At 41.4% G+C, this 17,309-nt stretch overlaps 1 protein-coding gene across 12 annotated transcripts in view; it reads left to right on the top strand.

Moving 5' to 3' along the window:
* Positions 1-17,309, top strand: part of ERC2 (ELKS/RAB6-interacting/CAST family member 2) — a 901,328-nt gene that overhangs the window by 673,833 nt on the left and 210,186 nt on the right. For all 12 annotated transcript variants that reach the window (XR_004280876.1, XR_004280875.1, XR_004280877.1 and 9 more), the window contains one exon: positions 11,523-11,670. Coding sequence is in view for 9 of the 12 variants with exons in the window: in XM_032322753.1 (XP_032178644.1) it covers positions 11,523-11,670 (148 nt within the window). In the remaining 3 variants the exon portion in view is untranslated. The remainder of the gene's footprint in view (positions 1-11,522; positions 11,671-17,309) is intronic.

Genomic DNA, 17,309 nt, shown 5'->3' with positions numbered 1-17,309 from the left:
TATTATAAACAAGCAGATGAAGAAACCAGTAAAGCTGCTTTTTTTTTATGGGAGAAAATTGTTAGGTCGAACTACATGAGATCACTGATATTTGACAGTTTCTGAAACACACACAAAAAAGTGCTCTTCAAATCATTCAGCCAATAGTTATGAATAGGAGGTGTCAGGTTTCTGTTTATTTGTTCATTTTTGAGCTTCTGGATTGCAGCTGCATCACGCTGGACATGCAGAATGAAGAAGACAGGATGGGAGAGAGCTTTTGGATCAATTATGCCACTATTTGATGCATGTGGGGGAACGTGCCATGTGAATTCTTATTCCCAGCCTTTGGGTTGGTAAACAGGATTCATGGATATCTTCTTTGCCTGGTATTGCTAATGATCTGGTATTCGTTACTGACAGAAATAGAATAGTATTTCTGTGGAAAGCAGGGTCAGCCATTATGACTGTGTGCATGGAGAGTCTCTAGGGTCTGCTGTATGGCAGCAGGAGTTGTGCCTGTCTTCTTTGTCCTTTCCTCCCCGGTACCTGGTATGCAGGGGGTACTCAGTGAGTGTGCGTTCAACGAGTTGAAGAACTGGGCTCTGATTATCTGGTTAGTTTATTCTTCTCTGCATGGTCAGTAAACAGCCACCCCAGAGGAACATGTTCCCTCCAGTTGCTTTGGAGTGGACTTCCTAATTTCACATCACAAATATTCCTGCTTCTTAGTGATCGCTCCTCCCAGAGTGGAAATTTCACTTCCATGAGCCACAAGGCCACCCATACTGTAAATCTGAGACTGCTTTCTATACCATTGTGTCTTGGGCTGGTTCCCCCACGATTCTTTCCAGATGTGGAGTGCTTTCAGGTAGTTTACCAGACTCTTTCATTCTGCATCCGCTGTCTGGTTTCACATTCCCTCAGCCTCTGAGAAGGAGCATGCTATACTGTCCCATATATTATATTCACAAATCCAGAAATTTCAGGTAACTAACAGATAAAACTCATTATTTCTGGATTCACTCACTGATTTTTGTAACTCTTCATTATATATGTATCTTTTAAATCGTTGCCTAGCAATGCAAACCTTTCGGTGTATGTATGTGTATGCATAGTTCTATACTTCTGTAGTTTGGGCTCTGAAATTAATTTATGGTCATAGAATACGCTCTTGCATCTCTCTTTAGTTTAGAGCTTATGATACATTGGTGAAACCTTGCTAAGAAGTGACCACATGCATTTGCTTCTCTCCTGTTGACACATGCAACAAGTGGCTAGTGGGTGTTCATTAGACAGACTCAGTGTGTTTTTATAGCAGCATTTTAGCATTTCCATCCCAACATATATCTGCTATAAATTTGGTCTTACTTTTTTCCCCTCACATTGTTGAAGCATGTTCAGAAAAACAGATCATCTTAATTTTTAGGTATGAAGCCCCTTTGGATTTACAACCTACTTTATTCTGTATGTTCTTGCAAATTCATGTGTGGCAAGTACAGAAATGCTGATACTTTCATTCGTTTGGATGCAACTCTGTGTCCATTAAGTTTTCTCTTTTTAAAAAAAAGGCACCTAAAACATGCCTATCACCTCTGAACCCACCTCTCAACAGGCCCAACCCTATACTGAATGTTTATTTGATAATTTGTAAAGTGATCATTTGAATCTAAGCTTCCATCAAGACATGAAAAATGTGAGCAGAAAGTGGATGAGAATGTGAGATGTCCTACCTCCTTACACATCGTGGAGCTCTTCTGTGGTTAACGTTCATTTTTTAAATAAGCACCCTTTGCAGTACCTGTTTAGAATATAGATGATAGAGATGTAATTACTTTGGGAAAAACTGGAAAGGGGCAGTAATTATTGCAATGGCCACGAGATGGCAGACCTAAAATCCAGACTTCTCAAAGAGATTTACTTGAGGAATTACGTCTTTGAGGGTGCTTTAAAAGCCATCAGATTCCCAAAGGAAAACTCCGATAGGTTATCCCGAATTGCCGTTCTCTTCGTGGCAGGCACAGCAAGGGAGAGCAGCTTCAAGCTGAGGGGAGTCTGGTTAGCCCTCCTCCCTATCAGATATGATGCCTTCAGGCTCCTTCTGGAAACCTGCTTTTTGCTTCATACACAGACACACCACTGTGTTTCCTTTCCCCGGTGTAGACACCACTGCCTTTTTCCTTTCCTCTGAATAGGAACTGTCACAAAGGAGCTGCTTCCAGCAACTTTATTTTTTTGTATTTCTCTCTACAAGATCTGCTTTACAGAACCTTAATTCAATTTTCTTCAAATGTTTAGCAAAATTCTGGAATGTGCCCCCTTCTGCTCATATTCCTCTCACAGCAATGACATGACAATCTGTTTTGTTTTTCATTATAATTTAGCCTCTGGGAATATTCTATTCCCTGTAAACATAAGTAAAGGGAGGTTTGATTTAACACAAAAATGTCAAATTAAGAGGGAAAATATTTAGTTCAAGATACAGGAGGGCAATTTGCTGCTCTGTGCAAGGCTTACTAACAAATCTTAGTAGCATTAAATATACAGTAGAGGGAAAGTTAAAATATATTATCTTTTGAGAAAATAAATATATACATATATGCACGTATATACACATCTATATATCTTACCAATAAGAAAAAAATAATAATTGATCAGATACCCTGAGTTCTAAACTTCTAAACCTTGAAGTTAGTGACCCATTTTCTGGCAGTTACTAATTTCCAACCGAAAAGTTAATGTGAGAAGGCAAGTGTCTGGACAGTAACTGATCATCCATGGACAATAGGTTTAGCAAAGCTCTGGCCCACAGTGAAGTCCAGATGTGTTCCGTTTTCCTACTATCAATCATCAATAACCCTTCCAGGGAGTCTGGCTGGGTGTACTGCATGTGTAAATCTGCACTGGCGGTGTGAAGTGGTCTACAGAGAAACTTTCTCATCACTGAACTAGAATAATGGAACCAAAGGAGAACTATAGCAAGCGATTACACACTAATGCCTGGTGTGCTCGTGTGTGCCTCGTGAAGGGTCAGAGGCCCTTTATTTTACTTGCCCTCCCTGCCTTCCAAATTTACTATTTTTTTAAGTTGTTTTTTTTTTAATGGAAGAATTTTTGTTTTGAAGTTGTTTGACCTTGGTTAGATTTTGCACTTGACCTTGACTTTTAAAAGGTCACCTTTTAAAACACTTTTCCATTTCTCATGTGGCATGAAATCACGTCTTGCCCACTTTTATGTGGCCTTTCCTATCCGTTTGGATGGAATGATATTGAACAGTTACTGACTAAATCAGACCTGCCTGGCCTGGGATGCAACTCTTCTATGATGAACACATTGTGTCCACACTCAAGCTCTGTTTTCTCCTTTTAGTTTATTTGGGAAAACAGATACCACCTCATGAAAGTCAAATGTGCGACTAGACAGAAACTAATTTCAGAGAGTCAGCCTTGAAAATAAGTGACCCAATGGCATATTTAGAATGTTTACTGTGAAGGAGAGCCTGGTAGAAAATAAGGCAAAACTTCAATCTTTACATTTGAGGGTATCCATGTTATGTAAAAATAAGTAATTGCTAACATTTGTGTGGTTGTATCAGGCACTGAACAGAATCTTTACAGACACTGTCACATTTAACTCTCATAAAGATTTCAGAGACAGTGACTATCATCCTTCTTAGTTCAGTTATGAGGAAATCTAAGTTTCAGAGTCATTATGGAACCTGCCAGGGTCATAGAAACAATAGATAAATTAGTGAGATTCAAACCCAGGTATATTCAGTCCCAAAGCTCAGGCACTAAATTAGTATCCTAATCAAGTATGTTAATCAAGTCTTAAGGACATAAGTGGTATTTTATTTAAGTAGACAAGTTTAAAGAAATCATAATAGGCTAAAAATTGAAAGAAGTAATTTTTTATCGTGTGTGTGTGTGTGTGTGTGTGTGTGTGTGAGAGAGAGAGAGACAGACAGACAGACAGACAGACACAGTAATCAGTAATGCCACACACGTCTTCTACCGGGACTTAGAGAAGGGCTCCTCCCATCCCTCATTGACTTTTTTTTTTATCAGTTCTCCCAAGGGATGGGAATGGAGAGAGCATTTGAGGATGGGGGCAGTAGCTCTTCCTAATACTCATCCTCCTCTGGCCTTTTCCATATGGGAAAGTCAGTTGGCCTCAGACTCCCTGACACCCTTTGTAACAAAATGACCAGGGGGCTGGCATTTGCCATCTCAGTGTCCTGAAAGCACACCGTGTTCCCCTTACCTACAGAACTTCCTAGCCTAGCTGCACTTGGCGGAACCCAAGGATGGCTCAGCTGCCTACTTAGGTCATGCCCTGAGTAAGTAGTGGGGTAAAAAGCTGGTGTGTGGAGTAAAGAGCCTCCACAAGACTTCATGGCCCCTGTGTTAGGAAATTCCAGTCGTGTGCTATTAGGTTTCAAAGACAAAATTCTCCGTAATTGGAGTAAACTATTTCTTGAGGTCAGTTTTAGGTGGGCGACAGAGAGCAAACCGCATTAAGGAGTCTGGGCTGCCAAAGCCTGGCCTTTACAAATCTGGTCTGTTCTTTGTCCTTGCTAGAACTTGTGGTTGTTCAAATATATCTCACCCTGTGGGCCCCACCTTATGTGAGCAGCTTTGCTTTCTGCGTGGGCCCTTCTGCATACACAATACATCATTCTGCTAGTGGGTAGTGTTGATATTAATTGATATCAGAAGACTTTCCTTTCTCAAGATGCTTTTTAAAAATGCTGCTTTTGAAATTGAGGCAAATGAGCATCTATCTCCAGGGTTGATCACAGCAAACCTCCACCTATCCTTACCCCAGGGGTGAGAGAGAGGCTGTTTTGAACAGGATCTTTCGTCACCGTCTGTCTTGAGTCACCTCCTACTGAACTTACGGTTGAAGATTCAGGGTCATGAGGGAAAGAAAACAGTAATTAACTGGGAAAAGTTGATTGAGCGGAATTTTTTTTTTTCCCACAGTATGATTAGAACATGACTGTGGGCTGAGCACCGTACATAATGTAGGTTCTCCCTTGCATGCGATTATCCAAACATTTCTTAATGGAATGCATTTTTTAAGCATCTGCTTTTGTAATTGAGTGTGTTCCTAAAGATGGGTCAGCTCACTAAAACAAGAGCCTGCAAGAAAAAAAAATGTGTTAATACTACCCCCCTCCCCGCCCCAACCCGCCAACCAATTTATAATAGTTCCTAATTGGTCTGCCTCATTTACAATTTCTAAAATTAATTTTGGATCCTCTCTCAGAGCTCAAGTCATCATTAATAGAGCGACAGCAACAGGGAGTGAAATAGAAATGTTTATAAAGCTCCCTTTTAAATTGACTGTGATAAGTGATGTAGTGATGTATTACCATCAGAGGATTCTGGAGCTCTCTTTGTGAAGGTTAGCCACAGGCAACACTCAAAAGAAGGCATTTATCTTGGTGGGAGACGCCCTTCAGTCTTCTTTTGTTTTATTCCATTGAGGGTTTTTTTTTTCTTTTCAGGGTGGCGCAAACCATTTTTTTTGGTGTTTTATTAGCTGTATCTTGACTACCTCCTACAAACTGAATGACAGCATAGGGTTATTAAATGTGTTCTTGCACATATTTTTATCCATTGTTAACCCTGACTAAATGTGCGTGAGGGCACAGAAGTCCCCCCTCTTTTTACTTCATTGTTGCCCATATTTGTTAAAGAAATTATTCCCCTTGACGTTTGTTTAGGCTGCACTTTGATAAAATGCTGTCTATGGTCCACTTTCTTAGCTTGGCATTCAGCAGACTCTTATAGATTTATTTCTCTGTGCATTATCTTATCTTCCTTTCTAGCTTATTTGGGCTTCCTTTTCATATTTTAAGCTACATTTTGGGGCATAGACAGATTACCTTAGTAATTGTATACTAAAGCATCACAGTGTTCTAAAGATAATTCTGCAAGCCTTTGGCATATACTTAACCCCACTAACTATCTAAAGATGAGGAAATACAGTCTTTTCGTATTTTCTGTGAACAGAAAGGACAGATTAACTGCTGAAGGTGATTTCAGACTTACAGAAACTTTCTTCAGGTTGTTGGGACCGTAACAATTTCTGAAGCAATGTAAATCTGTCCTTGAATCTAGATGAGTCACTTGATAGGGAAAATAATGAGAATTTTTCTTTGCATTTCCAATTTATATCCAAATGTCTTTTCACAGGTACACATTAAAAAAAAATTATAACATGTAAAAACATGTAGATGTAAAAGGGCATTAGAAATGCAAATATTTCCGTTTTCCCAGACTTTTAAAGACTGAATCTAAATTCCCTATTGGAAAAAAGAAGTGATAACATTTAAGCTTCCTAATTTATTACAATGTTTGCCATTTTCTCAAAACAGGCCTCTGTTAATTTTCAGTAAAGTATTTGTCCTTCGGTGCTTTAAGTAGACATATTAGCAAATTGCCTTATGGGAATTGCAAAAAGTATAGAATCTGATATAAGTCTGGCAAATGAAATTAATCTTTTAAAAAATATTATGTTCAGTATCTCTTATCCTCAAAAAGCCCCTGACTTCTGAAGCAGGGATAAGGAAAACCCATAACTTTGCAAAATTAGCTCACAGTGATTTAAATTATTAATTGAAATATATCAGCTTGATGAAGAATTATCTAAAACTCATTTTATAAAGCTTATTGTTTAAAAAACCACAAATGCAATGGTTCTATCAGCCTACAATTAAGAGTTTTCTTTGCCTGGCATCCTTGTTTAAGTAAGTGGCCAGATACAACCTTAACATATTCAGAACATCTTCCGAGATATCGTAGTATGAAATGTGAAATGTTCATATTTTTTGTTTTATATACTTTTATTTTCTACCAATTACTCTTTGACTTAAGTAGACTAAAATTATTGAATGTAGATTTCAATCAAGTTAAGATAAATTATCATTAGTTTATGGTCAATATTTAAAGGAGGGTATATTATATATATATATATATGTATGTATTCCTTGTTACACTTATTTTGTTCAGATTTCTATGATTGTATAGTACCAGCATTTATAAAACATATTTGTTAACCAGAAGCAAACAGAACAAAATTTAAAAAAATAAGGAACATGGTACAAGGAACAAAATGGGATGTTTTGCATCAATTTAATGTTGACGAGTAGTGGTTTTAAGTGTACTTTTTAAAAAATGATTTTAAATGTATCTTGAGATATAATAATTAAGCATAATAGGATTTGGGACTATATTTAGTAATAATATCTGTAGAGAATTAGGAATTGATGTGTGTTTTATGATCAGCAGTTTTCTAATCAATAGAAAATTGAAAATTAGAAATTAATTTGTTGGGACTTTTAATGATATTACAAGAGGATAAATAAGTGTTAAGTCATGAAAAGCTTAAATTATAGAATTATAGGGTAAAAGGAATTTAGAAGTGTCCTTCTTTAGGTTGATAAAGACTTTTTTTTTCTAAAGGTTTTATTTATTTATTTGACAGAGAGAGATCATAAGTAGGCAGAGAGGCAGGCAGAGAGAGAGGGGGAAGCAGGCTCCCTGCTGAGCAGAGAACCTGATGTAGGGCTTGATTCCAGGACCCTGAGACCATGACTTGAGCCGAAGGTAGAGCCCTAACCCACTGAGCCACCCGGTGCCCCAGCTGATAATGACTTTTAACAGTTATTAAAGCTGTGTAATTCTGAACTTTGACCTGGGAGAGGAAAGTGGATTGTAAAGGACCATAGAACATAGGGACATAAAAGTGGGCAAAGGGAACCTACTTAGGCAATGATTACAACTGTTCACATGGGAGATGATGTAGATTATACCAGATATGTATACGTGAAACTCTGTGTGTGTGTGCACTTACCTGCATATAAAGAGTGAGAGGGACAGAGAGAACATAATAAAAATGTTGATGAGAAAATGAACAGATTTTCGTATATGCCAAGTATTTGAAGCGTGCACCTATAGTTTATTTAATGACTGTGAAGTTTCATTTACAGTTTGTTAATTTTACTCTCATGGTATTTTGTGAGAAAGAAGAAGAATGCAGAAAGATACAGGCAGAAAAAAAGCAAAAACCAGCCTATCAATTTCACCACCATGAGAGAATGACTATTAACATTTTGATGTCTTTCCTTCCAATTTTTTTTCTACGAATATAGTTTTATGTTTGGGGGATCTTATTGAATATATATACCTACCCATCTAGAACTGTGAGGATTCTGAGATTTTCCCCTTAGTGGCATGCTAATGGTTAGCCTGCCTCAGTTTCATGGATGCAGGTAGATGACCAGAGACTTTGAGGTCAGAAACAAAGGACTTCATTGCTTAAGGTGCGGAGAGCAGCGTCAGCGTATTTATGTCAGTTCTCCTTTCCTCAAGTCCCATGGAGGCAAGGCAGGCAGCTCAGATGAATAGCTGGGCTTACAGTGGGTTACATTACAAGAGAAGAACACTGAAAAGATTCAGAACCTGAATCTTTTATAATGGCAGTAATGTGCCTGCCCTTTGCTCTAGAAGGAGATGCTATTATATGAGGGCAGTAAGCATGTCTACCCTTTGATCCTAAGGGAGAAACTACTTCTGTCTTCCAAGGTTATTCACTATACAAACATTCTGGAAAGATTGTGAGAAAAGAAGATAGTGCCTTTGCTTGTAAAACCTGCTGAAATATGAGACACGTGGAGAATTGTCTCTCAACAAATAAACGTTTTCACAGATCTTTTTTCTTTTCTTTTCTTTTCTTTTCTGTTTTGAAGATTTTATTTATTTATTTGACAGAGAGAGCGAGATAGCACAAGCCGGGGGGAGGGCAGGGGGGAGAGAGAGGGAGAAGCAGACTCCCCAGCAAACAGGGAGCCCAATGCAGGGCTTAATTCCAGGACTCTGGGATCATCACCTGAGCCAAAGGCAGACGCCTAATCATCTGAGCCACCCAGACACCCCTTTTATCCTCAACATTTTAAATGCTGCATTTAGCTGTAAAGACTGAAATATGGAGGGCACCTGGGTGGCTCAGTCAGTTAAATGTCTGGCTTTGGCTCAGGTCATGATCTCAGAGTCCTGGGATTGGGATCAAGCCTCATGCCCCACACTGAGCTCTGCAGGTAGTGGGGAGTCTGCTTCTCCCTCTCTCTCTGTCCCTCCCCCCACTCTTGCTGGTACATGCATGCTTGCTCTCTCTCTCAAATGAATAAAATCTTTTTAAAAGGAAGAGTGAAATATGAGATACAGCATAATTCACGATCAATCCCCAATTTCCTCCTAATAATTTCTTAGGTTGTTTCCATTAAAAAAGCTTCACACAGACATTTTAATTTGGCGCAGAGTAGGGTAAAATATTACAGTCACCCTACGTGTGTGGTAGTTAAGTTGGAGCAGGTAGCGAATGGGCTCTCCCTGATTTGAAGACTGTGCAGCCTCTTCAGTCTAGTTTTATGTACAAATATGCATGAGCTGTGAATGGTAAGCATGTCTATTGTCTCAAGATGTTATCCAGAAGGAGACAGGCTGTGTGAAGCTGGATTTGAATGCCGCTGTTGATAGTCCAGCCTGCACTGGTTTTCTTCTGGAAAGTGGACATATTCCCTGACATTTCTGCTGCTCATATGTCTGACTGAGCCTCCAACAGAAGCTCCTACTGCCTGCCTTTAGCAGGGCCCAGAAAAGTCCATACAAATCCCTGCAGGGAAAAGGGGGAAAATCTGAGATCCAAATAATGACCATCTTGTTCAGACATCTGGAGGGGGCCTAGTCTTGAGTGGGCCTGGTCTGGGGATTAAAAAAAGACAAAACAGGATCATGACCAATTTTTAGTCCTGGGTCTTCTATGTAAAGAAAATATCCAGTACAGAGGCCTTCGCAGGGTTGTGAGGTCTTATAAGGTATCTAGAATATGGCAGAAGTGACGCAGATTGGGACAAGACTTCCTCAGTGTTGAGAAGGACTAAATGAAAGGTACTAGGAGAACCAATGTCTAGTTAGAAATAGTCTCCCAAAATTCCATGTTGAAATTTGCAACAGATGTTGCAAGAAAAAAAGAACTGTAAAATGGGAGGAGGCAACTCTAATATTATTTTGAGTCAGCTATAATCAGAGATTAAGGGGGTGCCTGGGTGGCTCAGTGGTTAAATGTTTGCCTTCAGCTCAGGTCATGATCCCAGAGTGCTGGGACTGAGCCCCATATCGGGCTCCCTGCTCGGCGGGGAGCCTCCTTCTCCCTCTCCCACTCCCCCTGCTTGTGTCTCCTCTCTCACTGTCTCTCTGTCAAATAAATAAATAAAACCTTAAAAAAAAAATCAGAGATAATGAGTCAAAGCATTGTAATTTTTTTTTTTTTTAAGAGGGTGAAGAGAGGCAGAGGGAGAGGATCTCAAGCAGGCTCCACACCCAGCATGGAGCACTCCCTGGGGCTCAATATCACAACACTGAAATGATGACCTGAGCCAGAATTAAGAGTTAGCTACCCAACTGACTGAGCCACCCAGGCACCCCAAAATTTATAATGTTTTTAAAGATTATTTTGGATTTTGTTCTAGGGAGACCAGTCTACGGCCATACCACCCTGAACGCGCCCGATCTCGTCTGTTCTAGGGAGACCAGTGGGTTGCAGGAGTAGATGCTGGTGGTTGGGACAAGTCTGGTAGCCGTAGATCAGTTTAGATAAAGAATGTCTTTTCACGTGCTTGGATGACTCAGCTAAGTGTCTGCCTTTTGGCTCAGGTCATGATCCCAGGGCTGTGGGATTGAGCCCCGCACTGGGCTCCCTGCTTCATCAGGGAGTCTGCTTCTCCCTCTGCTTTTCCCCCTGTTCATGCTTGCTCTCTCTCTCTCTCTCAAAAATAAATAAAAATCTTTTAAAAATGTGTAGATAAGGAATGTCTTTTGGAGTAAAACCTATTGAAGTTGTTGATGGGGTGTCTCTGGGAAAAAAAGAGAGGGAAGGAATTAAGGATGACTTCTAAGTTTGGGGCTTGGACTAGTCAGTGGTTAGTGATAAAATTACTAAATAAGGAAGACTGAGGAAGGAATGGTTTTAAATAGAATAGCAGGAAAGCATCATTAATTACGTTGAAAATAGAAAGGACTCCTCTACTAAATATCTCTGCATGACTTCAAAAGGAAATCTTACATGAAAAAAAATGATATTGATATTTAAGTTGTTGCCCCGTTTTGTTGGGTTGTCTTGGAGTACCGAGAACTTTACTTGGCAAACGGGTGTATGGGTGGATGGATGGATGTATGGATGGATGGATGGATGGATTAAAGTGTCCTAGAAGTGAATGCTCAGACTGATTCCCTCCTTTTCTAATTTGCAGCTTTGTTTATGAAACCAATGAAAGATGGCTCCTTCAAAGGAAGCAGTGCATGAGTCTCAGGGATTCTGACCCAAACTACTATGTCCATTCTGAGACAAACGTCTGTCTTAAACTTTGTCCATAATTCCTTCCCATTAAGACAAAGCTCCATGGTTCATTTCAACTATAAATGACAATTTTTTTTACACTTTGTAAAAATGATCACAATAATCTTTATTTTACCAGACAGGAAGCTCTGCTTGCGGCAATCAGTGAAAAAGATGCAAATATTGCCTTGCTGGAATTGTCTGCTTCCAAAAAGAAAAAGACACAGGAAGAAGTTATGGCCCTGAAGCGGGAAAAAGATCGACTCGTGCATCAGTTAAAGCAGCAGGTGGGGCCTCCTGCACGAAAGGTGTGTTTGGCTGGTTTGGGGGCCTTGGGTGCTTTCTATGGGTTTAGCTGCTCTTCATTCTCCCATACCCATCGTGCCGGCTCACGCAGTTAAAACCAGGTAGGAATGATACTGCCCAAGTTGTTGCTGAAACATCCTTTTACTGCTTTTCTGTTTATGTGCATGTGCCTGGGCTTGTGTGGTTTGCAGCCAGTGCTATTTCCCTTTCCTTTATATTCACATCATCTCCCCAGAAATAACTCTCAGGTCTCTTCCTTCCAGTGGACTTTGTATGACTTCTGACTATTTCTTGGAAACTACGAATTAAATTCTGGGCACCTACTTTCCCATTGGACCTGTTACCTTCTGTCTTGCTCTCTTTCTGGGCCCCATCAGTGACTCTCCTCATCCAGTTCTTTAGATTTCTTTCTCTCCATACTTCCAACCTTGGTTCTTCAACTAGTTCCTTTAGGACCTTTTGACTAAGGGACATCTCCCAGTCCCCAGCACTGCCAGACTACTTGGAGACCTCCTTGGCCATTATTCAGCTATACATTCTTTTTATCGCCTATTTATTCAATTATCCCATCTTTTTCCTCCTCTCTAGGCTACTGTATTTCTTCTGAGGGAAAAGGAAGGAGGGGCAAAGTCCTAACTTGTACAGAAAGCAGTTCTTTTCTTTTTGGAGAGTTTCCTGGAAGTGGCTTGGATGGAAGTAGCGTATTGCAAAATCATTCCTGAAATCTTCAGACCTTATTTCTTCTCCATATATAACTTGGGGTATTTTGGAAGTAATTGTTAAAGATATTCCCTTGGATTCTAGCTTCCTTATATAACCAATTCCGCATATATTATGGCTCAACGGTCTGTGGTCTCACAAGGTGGCTGTCACATCTTAGCTTAGGCCACATGTGGCTCTGAAACTCTCTAAATGCCACGTGGTACCACAAGGAGTGTGTCCACCTCAATTTCAGCCACCAGCACTGGTTCTCTGCCTGCTAGGGTGTCTGAGCACATAGTGCAAGGTGAGTGGAAAGGAAGCCCAAAGAAACAAGCCCCTTCCCTTCACAATTGGGCCAACTCTTTCCCTCTTCAGGAAGGAAAAGTCATCCTTTGGCCCCAAACCAGAGTCCATTTCCCATAGGACTGCCTTGCTGAGAGAGAGAGACCACTGCCACGCCTGGGTGCCCTCTCCTGCAGAGGGAGGGTCCCAGTCACTGCCAGACATTGGGGTCATTCCACAGAGCAGCATGCCTCGCTAGCGCTGGTCCTGGGGGTTGGGAACTGCTTACATCTGACCTCTTTGTTTGGGGCTGTGCATCTTTTACACTGGTTTCTACCCACTTGGCCACAGAAAGTCAAGATAAGCCCCCTTCTTTGCTTTCTCCAACTCTTTCCTGTGAACCCTGCACCCTCCCCTCCTGCACCTAACCATTGTAGCTTTCTCCCACAGGTATATAGACCTAAGAAACAGCCCCTGAGCTCGAATATACCATGCACTTGTGATGCTGGCTACAGCCCAGATATTACGGCCAAGTACCACGGGTCCAGCTACGATGCATACATGATCCAAAGGTCTCAGGTCAGTCAGTAGCTAAGGAGACACTTGCCCCCACCATGGGGGGTGGTGAGGGTGCATAACAGCTACATCCTGCCTTGCCCTTTCCCTCTTTTAATGATTTCTAGTACTTGGTGGCCAAAAATCCTGTGACCATAGATGATAGCATTATATCTTGATTTGTAATGTGATTTTATTTATTCTGTATTTGCCAAGGGTTCCAGACTTGATGGCTACCCTCTGGGGCCAGCTCTTCTGAAATGGCCTGGCATTGCTGTAAAGCCAAGACTGCCCGAGGCCTTATGGTCAGGCATAGTGGATTATATTTTTCTTTCTGTCTCTTAGATACCTTGCTCCCCAAATCTCCCTCTACTTTTCCCAATAAGGAATTTTTTTAAGGCTGTTTTTTTTTTTTTTCTTTCTCAGCATCATGAAAATGCACTCCTGGATTCCAGGAAGGATTGAGTGTAGCCCTTCAATTTGCTCCTGGGAAACTGCACAAAGCCTTCATTATTCACAACAGGCTTGGTTTTGGGTATCATGGGGCACATTTGGGAAACCTAGCCACGCAGAGTTAGGCTTCCGCCTGAACTAAGGCAGGGTCTGAAGGGCTGTTGTGGAAAAAAAGGCAGCAAATGAGAATGATGCGCTCCTTGATGATTTAGGTTTGAAATCCTTCCCCACACCCTATAGGCAACGGGGGGGGGCACATGAATTGATGTATCCTTGTAAATGACACGATTCTAAGGATAATGATTAATTGGCTTATAAAAGCACTCCCTTTTTATTGAGCGTTTGCTCTGTTCCAGGATGTATATCCAGCATCCTCGGGGACTTTGTCCCTGATCCTCACGGCAGCCCTGTGGTGTGGGTGGCAGGATTACCTCCGTTTCCCGGGGGGCGTAACTGAGACTCAGAGTGTGAATGACCAGCCTAAAACACACAGCTTGTAAGCTGTAAAGCTCAGGTTTTAGCTAGTCCACCTGAGTCCACACATACCTCACCAGGTTCAGAAAGGAATTTGGAGTGACAAGCAGAAGTGTATTGCAGAAACTGTGAGGTCCCCTTATCTTTGTAAGCTTGAAGTAGATGGCGTATAAGAATGTTCTCTGGCTATTCATAAGGGGTGGGTTCTGCCTAGAGCTCTTAGGCTTAAGCTATTTGATCATGTCAATAATTCCTTATACTTCTGAGTTTTCACCACATGCCAGGCATCAGTGTAAAGGTTTTACATGCACTGACTCATCGACTCCTAATGAAACGGAAGGGCTGATGCTCTTATAGGAGAAGGAACTGGTGGTCCAGAGAGGTTGGGTGCCCTACTCAGGCATCAAAGCTGGACTTCCATGATGCTTGAAAAGACCCTTTATCACATAACCATAACTGAATTTGCAGATGCCATCTAGAGTTGGACTGCTTAGGGTTACTCTTGCTTGAGCACTTGTTAGCTAGCTGTGTGATCATGGACAAAATACAAAACCTCCATAAACCTCAGTTTCCTTGTCTGTAAATTGGGCTAATAATCGAATTCAAAGTATTGTGAGTATAATGTAAGAGCTTTGCGTGTGCCTGGCACATAATAGGTGCTGTATATTTGTGAGCTGGCATGATTCCTACTACTACTACTGTTGCTATTACTAACTGATTTTGTTACCACCAACCCTTAGAGGTAGTTTGATTTTGATTTCATTGTTGATATTTTTCCGCAAGCCTGGGAGTCATAACTTATTGAGAACATACCCCTGAACTGTGGGACAAAGAGCAGACAGACTTTAGTACCTAAGTGTTCCTGGTCCCCCCCCTCCCTTAAAGCCCAAGCACTTGGGGAGCAGTGAGCAGTCATATCAGGAACCACTGACCCCAGCACCCAGGGTGCACTACAGAGGCTTATAGTGCTCATTAAATTTGCTTGGTTTGTGTATGCAGTCACATAGAGTCAATCAGAGAGGGTGCCACCGGGAGAGTCCCAAACCTCAGCTGTCATCACTTGTATGACTGACACCTGTATGACTGACACTCTTTCACGTGTCCAGGTCAGTGGGAGGGGGAGGCCTGGGTCTGGGTGTTCATCTGCCCAGTGTTCTGTAAGGATACTGAAGCAGACTGGCTTACGAGAGATACCACCCTCTTCAGGCTGCCTTCCGCTCAGCTTATCTCATGCAGATCTTCCTACTGCCCATGACATTTAGTAGTTCGTTCAATGATCCCCATGGTTGTTGCACTTTGCCTAGAACTTAGTAGACACGTGATAAATATTTATTTTGTGAATGAATGCATGATTCCCACATGCCAGGCTCTATGCCAAGTGTGTTATGTATACCTTCCTTTACAAACATTGTCTTGCTTTTTCCTCATGATCAACCAACCAACATATTGCATGCCTGCCCTGTGCCAGTCTCTCTACCAGGTCCTGAGGATTCACTCATAACATTTATTTTATCTGCTGCAATGAGGAGGGCATCATTCTTATTTTTGAGTTGATCAAACCAAGACCATATGACACAACTACCATACCTATAACATACCACCTATATCTGGAAGTGCAGGGCTGAGCATCTGAGATGTAGGAGTGCTGACACTTTGCTCTTAACTAGGCTAAATACTGCATCCTTAAGGCAGTAGTGTGAGCCATGGATTAGCCCCCACATCTCATAGATGCTATCAGAGGAATCAAGTTCCAGTGCCTCAACCTCTGGCTCCCAAGCTGCCCAGGGGTACAAGGATGAGGTATGGGTATGGGTAACTCACTGAGGCCAAGTACCATGTTGGAATTCAACTCAACAATATTCATTGAGTGCCTTCCCTAAAACATTGTTTAAATACATCAGTGATCAAAATAGATAAAGACCCCTTCCTAGTGGAGCTTATGGTTTAATGGCTTGGGAGTAGAGAATGGGAGAAAGGCAATCAACCTGAACATAATAAGTAAGTAAATAAGAAAAAAAAAAAAAAGAAAGAATAATTAGACCAGTATAAGGGAGAACAGAAGTGTCAGAGAAGGATTGAGGACGTGGTAACAATGTAAAATAGGGTAGACAACGGGAACTCATTGGGAAGGAGACACTTAAGCAAAGACTTGAAGGAGGTGAGAGAGGGAGAGTCCTTTAAATATCTAGGGGAAGAGTGTTTTGGCACAGAGAATCACCACTGCAAAGCCCTAAGGCAGGAACATGCTGGTGTGTTTGGGGGAAGAACAGGGAAACCAGTGTGGCTGGAATAGAGTAGGCAAGGAGATGAAGAGGTGAGCTATCAGAGCATTAATGGGGTGGGGATAGGATGTGTAGGACTCTTATGCAGGATCTACTGAGAGTGGTACATTCTGGAGCAAAAGTACTCTGTAGTTAGAAAACAAAATACATTAGTCATGCAAACTCAGAGCAGGAGGGACTCTCAGGTACCACTTGGAGTGCTCTGTCTAAGATTGCCCTACTTGAACCCAGTCTCCCCTGCCTTCAGCTTCTAAGGAGTCCTGGTGCTTAGCTTGTGTTTGTAAAAAGCATTGCCACTTCCACTGGAGCCATGAAGAACTAATACCAGAATTTACTTGTCATAGCTAGTGAGATTTTTGAGTGAGAACAGAGCCCTTTGACAAAATGCCCTCCCTGACTTTTTGACAGTCTCAACAACATACCACTAGAGTCTAAATCCTGCACTCTCCTTGTTGTAAAGAGACAGGCAGTGGTCATTAATGGCTACCACCATGCCATTGGCCTACTCAGAGTGACATCTGTGCCAAGGGGAAGTGCAGCCTGCCTCCAGGCCAGGCCAAGGCAGAGATTCTCAAACCTCAAGCTTGATCTTTTCTAAAGATAAATCTCATGATACACTTATCATTCTCCAACCCTTACTGCTGAAAAATCTTCCCTGGCTTCCTTTACTGGAGTGATAAAGACAAATTCAAACCAATATGTGCTCTGCCTTGTACATGCAACACAATCCCCTCGTCCTGGAATACATTTCCCTCTTTTCCTCACCTAGTTAATGCCCCATTCAATCGCAATCCAACATCACTTTTTTCAGGGAAGCTTTCTGGAACTTTCTCAGTTGTGTCAAATCTCCAGTTTGGCATGCCTGTAGAATA

Source organism: Mustela erminea, chromosome 1 (genome assembly GCF_009829155.1).
Source record: "Mustela erminea isolate mMusErm1 chromosome 1, mMusErm1.Pri, whole genome shotgun sequence".
Classification (NCBI taxonomy): domain Eukaryota; kingdom Metazoa; phylum Chordata; class Mammalia; order Carnivora; family Mustelidae; genus Mustela; species Mustela erminea.
The sequence above is the reverse complement of the archived record's forward strand: the minus strand, read 5'-3'. Positions and strand labels throughout refer to the sequence as shown.